Below are 9,848 nucleotides of genomic sequence, written 5' to 3' on the forward strand. Positions count from 1 at the left end.
CTGAGCCATTGGTTCCATTAGGAATCAACTAATTACTACATTTTCTAGGTAGAATATTCTATTTTGAGTAACCTAATGGTTCATTTTCACTTCATATAATCTAAGAACCAAACACGAGAATTGTCTTCAAATTCTGAACGGATCCATTACATTCCACGAGGTTCTAAGAATAAAACATTAAGATCTGACAGCCAAACACATCGACTTTGGTTGCTGCAAAACGGTGGAATGTAATGGAATGGTTTCACATTGAAGTATCATCCTCATGTTTGGTTCCTAAAATATATGAATCTGGAATGGAACCATTTGGTTCCTCAAAAGGGAATATTCTCCTAATATGTCTAATCATCTCATTCTTTTAAAAGGAGGAATCAGTTGGTTTTAAGTGAAACCAGCGGTTTTTTTGATAGAAAGACTGTAAGAAGACCCCTACAACATAATTAGGACATCTTCAATAGGCAGGTAGCACAGCTGATACTAAGAAGAGAGAGAAACAATTCACATCCTAAGTAACAAGTGCTCCAACGAAAGATTACTTTGCATTGTTACTAAACACCAAAAAATAGTATTAAATGTTGCATGTGTGTTAGGCTAGGGAATAGGACGAGAGAGCGTGGCTGGGTGTATGCGGGCAATATGGCGGGTCCCTTGTGACGTTAGTTTTGTACCAGAAAAAAATTAAAGAGGTGCATACATCTATACATCTACACACCATCATCGATACCGTATTTAGACTGCACCTACGTAAGATCGGATCATGGAGCACTTAAATTTGATGAAGTCATCGATACTATCACCGAAAGGATAATCCGGTTTAAAAAAGATACACAGATTGTCAAACTAAGTTTCAACGGTTAGAGAACGGAAAAAAAGAGAGAAATCGTTTACATAGTTTTCAACAAGTTGAGGACCGAAAATACACATTAAAAAAAACGATGTCCAAAGCCAGACTAACCTTCACTAATTGTCGAAACTCACAATGCATGTGTGTGAAAGTAAAACCACCTTGCACGACGACATTGGTCATATATATATTATCTTGTCCCTGACCACTTATCATCGCTCTGTAATAAGAGGCGGGCCCTATATAGGAGACGTCGCCCCCCATGTAGCACTGGAACGCCCCACACGACAATAGAGAGCTGAGCAGCAATGGAGGACACCTAACGCAAAATGGAGTAAATTCGCCAGCAGCGGACGATGTAACGCGTGGCGGGATACTTAGGTGCCGCGTGCTGTCGCGCGCCCACGTATACGGCGCACGCAGTGTATACGGATCTCGATGAACGGCGTACGGTGATGAGGACCAGAAGAGGAACGTGTTTGCACTGTCCACAGTTCAGAAAGGACGATATATATATCCTCGTCCTGTCATCACAATGAGATAAGTATTCCTACGTTTTGTTTCAAGCGAAAACACGTGAAACCTATCAGCCGTAGAAAAACACGTACGGTGTGAATCTTCTCGTTTGCCTTGCCATAATGCCACTGAACCCAGTGTATATGTATTCGTGCACACCATCTGGTCACCTTGGCATCCGTCCGTACGTACGTTGCCGCCGGGCCGTCGATCCGTCGACAGCACTACTGCCGTGTTAGCTCACTGCTCTGCTTGCTTTCGCAACAAGGCTTGCACGATAGCAACGAGTCATGCATCGGCCCGTTTGCTTCCTAGCAGCCCGCCGCCGGCAAATTAATTAATGGCGAGACGTGTACTGGACAGTAGTGATAAGTGGACCGCTCAATGCACGCACCACCTTATCGATCGGTCCTTATCCTGTGGGGGTGTGGCAGCTGGCAAGAGAGAAATTGCAGTATCGGTCGTTTTTGTTCAGGGTGAGACGCGAGAGAGCTTTACTTATCACAGTGAATAATTGCTACGATTAACACGGAGGAGTTTATCGATGCAGGAGGGCAAAGTATCGCCGGAAGTGTACCTGGGAAAACCCCGGGCCGGGCTTCATAAAAGTCTGACGGCCAAACCTGAAACCCGAGCCCGGCCCGGCCCGAAATCCTGAAAATATGTCATTTAAGCATTTAAACAATTATTTTTGAAATAAATAAATGATTTTTTTATCTATTTTTCTTAAAAAATACCCGTTTTTAGTCATTTCGAGCTTTTTCCGGGTTTTCGGACCGGGCTTGGGATTGGAAAGTAAGGCCCGAGCCCGGCCTGAGACGCCGGGCTTATTGCTGGGCCGGGCCAGCCCACCATGCCCAGGTATAGCCGGAAGACTTCTCCTTATGCACACCACTCTTCCTCTAAAATAAAAAAACATATCAGATCTCATGATACCCTTTCGGTAAGAAAAGCACGATAGTAATTTTAGAATTTATAAGTCTTTACCTTTCCTTCCTAGCTTTCTCTTTTTGTCCAGCGCTTGCTCCTCCACCCCTCTCTTTTGCGCATGCTTTGGGCCATGGGCGGAGCCAACGCCCGGCCCGGGCAATTGCCCATGCTCTCTTAATTGAACCTTACTTAACTAAAGGAAGCAAGATGATTATATTAGTAAATTATATGGGCAAACTTCAGTTCAGAAAATAACTTGCCCAGGCTCCAATGGTCGGCTAGCTTCGCCATGCTCTGGACGGACATGGCGCCTTCCTCACCTTGCTTTCCTCAGGCCCCTTTCTATTATAACCCTATTTTTCTAATTTTCCTCATCGATAGAATCTCTTGGTCTCACTAACTTTACTGCAGATGTGCTTGGGGATTTTCCGCTTTAGGTCACTGCCCTTGTTGTGTGCGTGCGGTCGGATGGCGCAGGTTGACGCTCGAGCATACTGCTGATGCGACGACGCGAGTTGAGACTGGATCTTCATGATATACTGCTGGAGCACGAAGATGTGTGCGACGTAGTCGTAAACCGGGCATGTGGCGTTAAGCCACGCGGAAGTGTGTGTGGAAGGAGGGAGAAGGCGACGAAGGAATCCTCTGCAAGGCCGGAGACTACGGTGGGGCATGACTTGAGCACGGAGGGCTGGAGGTAAGAGACGACGGAGGAAGAAAAAAAAATTAGTATACTTTTGAGCTTTGAGTTTTGAGTTTGTTGGCGTGGGATAATACCGAAGCATGCCTATTAAACTTCTCGTAGCTAACTAGGCTAAGTACGAGCAACCTCTTACTCAGGGGTAATCAGGGGTAACTAAGCTGCATAACAGCCTTCATCTCGGTAAAGACATGGGCAAGCATAAATCTGTCAACTCCTTCTTCAAGCTCGTGACAACTGGAGCGCAATCAGACTCCATAATCGCCACTACTCCAAACAAGTTGTACCGTGGCTTGGAAAACCTAAGGGCTATTTGGTTTGTGCTTCCAACCAGCCTTGCCAAAAATTTGGCAGCTTATGATTATTTAGTTGTTGTTTGTTTTATTGTCAAAATTTTGGTTGTCAATATGATTCATCCCACTCTCTCACATATTCTTGTCAAATACTCTTTCCGTTACATAATTCTTGTCTCAAATTTGCCCAAAATTAGATGTATCTATTACTAAAAATGTCTAGATACATGTAAGATTTCGACAATTATGAAACGGAGGGAGTAGTTGGCAAAATAAGGACCAAAGAATCCTTTACCAAAAAATTGGCAAGCCAAATCTTGCCAACATTTGGTAGGGTTGTATTTGGCACAAACCAAACGTCCTCTGGTGCTAGCTTATGCACCTGTTCCAGTATCATGTACGCTTGGAAAATCTAAAAAAAAAAGTATGCATGCATGCATTCTACGGGATGACGTGTGCGAGTATAAATTTTTGGCCTCACATACATACCATTTCAATCACCATTCTCATATGCTAAGAAAAGATATTAAAGACTTGACAGACTTCCAACTTAATGGCGGCACGTGTGTGTCCTTCGATTCAACAAGACAAACATTGCGTGGATCAAAAGTGGATGGAGAACCTCCTTCAGTTCCTCTGAATATTAATATTCGGCCAGAGACATAAGACCACGAGACTCGTACTTCCTCGATCCAACAAACGATGTCTCAACTTTGACTAAATTTGAATGCATCTATACACTAAGTCATGTCTACGTACATTCAATTTTTGACAAACTTGAGACATATTTTGTTGAACGGAGAAAGTACTTGATTTGCATACTACTCCACTTCAATCTATCATGTATGTTCGCGTTTGGTAAATTAGCCATGTGTAATTATCCTGACTATTGGGAACAAAAACCTAACATGATACCACTCTCTTCTTACTTTGTACTCCCTCCGTTTCATAATTCTTGTCGAAATATTACATGTACATCCACATTTGGACAAACTTTATGTACTAGCTACACAAACTGCCCCCCCCCCCCCCCCCCGTCGGAACGAGAGGAAGCGGAACAAGATACTCCTAAAATGAAAGAACTACTCCCGTCCCGAAATAAGTACGTGGATTTGTATAGATTCTTAAAGATTCATATATAAATTCACGTCACTTATTTTAGGACAGAGGGATACTAAATTATTCTCTTTTGCTAAAAAATACTAAATTATTCTCAATTTTTTTTATGAAAGAACTAGTAATAATGAAAGAACGGGCCGGATGTGATAAAAAGAACGGACCGGATTATTCTGACCTGGGAATACATGTTATACATGTTTTCGGATTGAAGGTTATGTATTTGGCAAGAAAGAGAGCTCGCACAAATCACACTCTCCTTCGTATTTCACACATTCAAACCCGCACATAAACTGAATGCTAGCAAAAAGAACTAGCAATAGTACAACCGAAAAAACTAGCAATAGTAGAGAAATAATGGTACTCCTACATAATATTAGCGAACAGTTCTAGGTATATGTATAATTTTCAAAATAAATTACAAAGCAATCTTTTTCTAGGACATCTTAGGCAAACTGTTTCCATATTTCTAAATTAGTACAACTTGTACTAAATCCGCGCCAATTAATACGAAATGGAGGCAGTAAGATTTTAGGAAATGGAACAAAACACTTATGTAATTCTAAATTTAAATTTTCAAACGCAAATCCAAATTGCCGGTGACGAAATATCAACATAGTTGATCATATATCTATTTTACTCTGCACCTTGATTACATTCGAGTCATTTTGCATCATTGATAATGAATCCAAACCCCGCATATCTTTGACACCGACCGATATACTACCAAAATGCAAAGTAGAGAAGGGATGTGTTTGGTTTGATGTCAAAATACATTATGCCAGGTGGTCGGTTTTTTTTTGTTGGAAACAGCCCACCCAGGTTCAAGTCTTCGACTTGACATGGGTGCTCGAATTTCTCTGAATTTATTTCAGGACCTAACCGACGTTGTGCTTTCAATGGAAGTGATGTAACCGTCAACTATGAGGCCCTGTGGTGACTTCGTCAATCTCACGATGTTGTGCCAGACCAGTTTCTCGGAGGTCCTCATAGGTGTAGGGTGAGTGTGTGAGCGTCTGCGTCTGTACTGTGTTTCATAAAAGAACATTATACCACTTTTTTGGTCATTGAACAAAAATTGGAATGTTTGTTCTGAGCCCACAATTGCCATGCCAGTTTGGTCCCAAAAATAAACTAGAGTTGGCAAACTAGTTTTTTTTTGGAAGGGAGTTGGCAAATTAGTTGGCACGACGAAAAATAGACAACTATCCAAACAAACACTAAAATTTTGGTCATGACCAAATTTTAGCTTGAAGCACTTTGGTACTACCTCCGATCCCTAGCTCGCTGCGAACTTATTTTGGATCAGAGTCAAGCACACCCTAAGGCATGCTATTGAATTTGCCATCGACGGCGGAACAAATTGTTTAATTTTAGTGGTAAATTGACCATGGAATAGCGAATTTAGTCTCGCATTTCCCTGGAGGCGTTTGTGATGAGTTCGTCAATCTCAAGATGGTCTGCCGACAACACAATCTTTCAAAAGTGCTCATAGAGATCGGGTGTGAGCACGTGCGTTCGTACAGACGATTATAGGTGCGCGTGTGTGAGTGGTGCGTCTTGTATTGTGTTTCCTAAATAAAAAAAATTGACCATGGAATAGTCACGTTTCGCGTCCAGATGGCGAGGCGCGCTGCGCAGATAGTCCCTAGCCAGACACAATCGTCCCGTCGGAGCCGTCGTCCAACGAGAGCCATTCGTCTTCCCCAGGCCCAGGAGCCGCGCACGAAGCACGATGCCCACTTCGACGCTTCCACCGTCGAATCCACCCCTCGGTCGCGCTCAGCAGCGGGGCTGGGGGAGAGAAAAATCTAGCTAGCTAGCTAGCTTCCCCTCCCTCTTCCTCGTCTCTGTGCCAAGCCGGGGCAGAGCCGATCGAGCACGCAAGCGAGATACTGTACCCTGGGTAAGGGCGAGGACAGGCGCCATGCTCCACCTGCTCCCGCTCTCCTTCTCCGCCCAGTGCCGGCCGCCGCGCCGCCGCTTCGTCCTCGACGGCGCCTCGTCCCAGAGACCCGGGCCAGGGCTCGGAGCTCTCGGGGGTAGCATTAGAGTCCGGAGGCGGGCGCTCCGCGGCGGGACCGACGTCCAGCCCGACACCCCCTCCTCGTCGTCGCATCGGGACGGGGGTGAGCCGCCGCACTCAGAAGCCGGAGATGGGGACGACGGCAGCGGGGCGTTGCTGGCGTCGGTCAGGCAGCTGCTGCTGGACGACGCGGCGGAGGGGAAAGAGGAGCCGGGGCAGTTCCCCAAGCGCTGGGCCATCGTCTTCCTCTGCTTCTCCGCCTTCCTCCTCTGCAACATGGACCGTGTATGCGCCCCCTCCCCCTGCTTCTCCACCATACTCAGTCCTCACCACTAATATCCGTAGCTACTGAGTATCGGCCATTGCCCTTCGTTTCGTTTCCAGGTAAACATGAGCATTGCCATCATGCCCATGTCCGCCGAGTTCGACTGGAACCCGCAGACCGTCGGCCTCATCCAGTCATCCTTCTTCTGGGGCTACCTCCTAACTCAGGTCAGTGTGTCTTGAGGAGTGCAACCGATGATTGTTTCATACATGGGTTGCATGCATCCAATGGCTATCTAGGATTTTCATGAAAGATCGCTAACTTGGTAACCATGCACCATTGTCATTGCAGATAGCTGGAGGGATATGGGCAGACAAAGTTGGGGGGAAGACTGTTCTTGGCTTCGGCGTGATTTGGTGGTCTGTGGCAACAGCTCTTACGCCTATTGCGGCAAAGCTAGGCTTGCCATTTCTCCTTGTTGTGCGTGCTTTCATGGGAATTGGTGAGGTACAGTGTGAATTTTCTTAATTATTTTCATTGTGAGGTTAAAAAATTCCATCTATTCTACATATAGTTTGCTCGTATAACTATTGTGTGTGGCATTATTGGGACTCTTGAGTGAATATCATTATATGGGTATTAATTTTGGTGTTGTACTCCCTCCGATCCATAATAAGTGTCTTGGATAAATCCAAGACACTTATTATGGATCGGAGGGAGTACTATTTTTGTTTTGTGGGAAAGTTTAGTGTTGTACTATAAGAGAAAACAGTTGAAACTTCAAGTCTTCAAAAAAAATAGAGAGCAAGCCAACTGGAAGAAAAGGGTCAAAAGATTTCCTAGGACAAGAAACACACACAAAAATTGTAGTTGATGTCATTTATGCACTTGTGTATTGATATGATAAACATTTGAATTCTTGCACCAGGGGGTTGCCATGCCTGCGATGAATAATATCCTTTCAAAATGGGTTCCTGTATCAGAGAGAAGCAGATCATTGGCTCTAGTATATAGTGGGATGTACCTTGGATCAGTGACAGGACTTGCATTTTCCCCATTCCTGATACATAAGTTTGGATGGCCATCTGTCTTCTACTCCTTCGGGTCTCTCGGAACTGTTTGGTTCGCGACATGGGTGACCAAGGTAGTTCGGTGTTGTAAATTGATGTGCGACTTCTTCTTCTTTTTTTGTTATATTGGTGTCTAAATTTGTGGCTTGTTTCTTATAAAGGCTTATAGTACTCCACTTGAGGATCCAGGGATTAGCGCTGAAGAAAAAAAGCTTATCACTACTCAAACCACATCTGGAGAGCCTGTTACAACAATTCCATGGAGACTAATATTGTCGAAACCGCCTGTTTGGGCTCTTATTGTTTGTCATTTTTGCCATAACTGGGGAACTTTCATCTTGCTGACATGGATGCCTACATACTACAACCAAGTAGGCCTCAGCATCATTATTTTCCAGTTTACCATCATGAACAGCAACCCCTTTCTTTATAAAGATATAAGACATAACTTATTGTGAAATAGGTTCTGAAATTCAACCTCACGGAGTCCAGTCTTTTCTGCGTCCTTCCCTGGCTAACAATGGCGATATCTGCAAATGTTGGTGGTTGGATTGCAGACACACTTGTTAGTAGAGGAACATCAGTGACCACGGTTCGTAAGGTAAACTGATTCCTTGAATATTCTGTGTGTACACTCCTTAATACACTCCTTAAAATAGTGTACACTAAAAACTAAAATATAAGTGGGAGCTGACTTTATACTAGTCCTGAAATTAGATCAATCAAACTCAAGCTGACACTGAATAAATCAGAATAGCTCTGAGGAAGTGAGAACTGACAAGCTAGACTTATTTCATATCCACAATCCATCCAGTTGAGTGATGCATTTTCTTTTCTGTTGTATCCTATGCATGGCCATCTCTTGCAGATCATGCAATCAGTTGGATTCTTAGGGCCAGCATTTTTCCTCACTCAATTGAGCCATATTGATTCACCCGCACTGGCAGTCTTGTGCATGGCTTGTAGCCAGGTGAGGGTCCATTTAGCTTCTTGTCAATGACGATTGTTTTCGCTGCAGAACAATACTGTTCACTACCTGTTTTTTGTTTAAATGACAGGGAACTGATGCGTTTTCGCAGTCTGGTCTGTACTCGAATCATCAAGATATTGGTCCTCGATACGCTGTAATCATCTCTTGATAACATAATCTTTCACCGGACATTAAATTAAGTGTTCTGTGAAGTCATAGGAATATAGTTCTAAACAATTCTGAACTACCCCTTTCCTTTCATACAGGGTGTACTACTTGGTCTCTCCAACACAGCTGGGGTTCTAGCTGGTGTATTTGGCACAGCAGCAACAGGATACATCTTGCAGCATGGTTTGCCCTAATCCTACGCTTCACATTATGTAACATATTACACTGCTGATTTACATGCTATACGTCTCCTACCTTGAAACAATGCAGGTTCTTGGGACGATGTCTTCAAATTGTCTGTCGTTCTGTATCTTATTGGGACTGTGGTGTGGAATGTATTTTCAACTGGCGAGAAAATCATCGATTAATATGTGTATTATATCCTGCTTACTGCTCACAACGACAGAGACACCTCGATCGACAACTTATTCCTGCTAGTAGGTGCCACCCTTCCTGGACAAGTGGACATAACCATTCTTGGTGTGCAGCTGAAAATTACTGGAAAGAAAGCAAGCAGCAGACTGCCAGCTCTTAGGTGGTGCTGAGCATATGGCCCGCAACAGGGGAAGTATGTACAACTGAAACCCCGCGACACGAGAAGTACGTGCCATTCAAACTCCAGAAAACTCAGGACCTCGATTCGCAGATATATCATGGGTTGAGCTTAGGAATGCGCAGCGGCCAGATGTATACTGTGCAAGTGATTATAGGTATCCTGTACATATTCATCATACCCCGTAGCGTTTTTGACTTGCGAATCTCTTTTTTTTTTTTTGTTGAATAGCTTATTTCTGTAACAAATCATTCGGTTTCCTGATTAGGTCAGGATATTACTAACAAAATGCAACGATTTTTTATGAATATGTACCAGTTAAGTTCTGAATATAGTAAAGTTCCATTTCTACCACTTGTACCATGTTTGTTCCTCTAAGAGGACGTGTGAATAATTC

At 43.8% G+C, this 9,848-nt stretch overlaps 1 protein-coding gene across 1 annotated transcript; it reads left to right on the plus strand.

The window, feature by feature from the left end:
- The first annotated feature begins 6,076 nt into the window (after positions 1-6,076).
- On the plus strand, positions 6,077-9,805 carry LOC100842035 (probable anion transporter 1, chloroplastic). The gene is made up of 10 exons (XM_003567267.4): positions 6,077-6,710; positions 6,810-6,917; positions 7,042-7,197; positions 7,619-7,834; positions 7,922-8,131; positions 8,224-8,361; positions 8,629-8,730; positions 8,819-8,884; positions 8,997-9,081; positions 9,169-9,805. The coding sequence occupies exons 1-10, from the start codon at positions 6,327-6,329 to the stop codon at positions 9,264-9,266; spliced, it is 1,563 nt and encodes a 520-aa protein (XP_003567315.1). The 5' UTR covers positions 6,077-6,326; the 3' UTR covers positions 9,267-9,805.
- Positions 9,806-9,848: the final 43 nt, after the last annotated feature.

The sequence above is a fragment of the Brachypodium distachyon genome, chromosome 2 (assembly GCF_000005505.3).
Source record: "Brachypodium distachyon strain Bd21 chromosome 2, Brachypodium_distachyon_v3.0, whole genome shotgun sequence".
NCBI lineage: Eukaryota > Viridiplantae > Streptophyta > Magnoliopsida > Poales > Poaceae > Brachypodium > Brachypodium distachyon.

What these genes read in the sequence shown, in the direction of transcription:
- LOC100842035 (XM_003567267.4), top strand. Translation starts at nt 6,327, where the DNA reads ATGCTCCACCTGCTCCCGCTCTCCTTCTCCGCCCAGTGCCGGCCGCCG. An exon ending in GGGGCTACCTCCTAACTCAG is followed by an intron (nt 6,918 to 7,041) that starts GTCAGTGTGTCT and finishes TTGTCATTGCAG; the next exon opens with ATAGCTGGAGGGATATGGGC. An exon ending in TGTGCATGGCTTGTAGCCAG is followed by an intron (nt 8,731 to 8,818) that starts GTGAGGGTCCAT and finishes TTTAAATGACAG; the next exon opens with GGAACTGATGCGTTTTCGCA.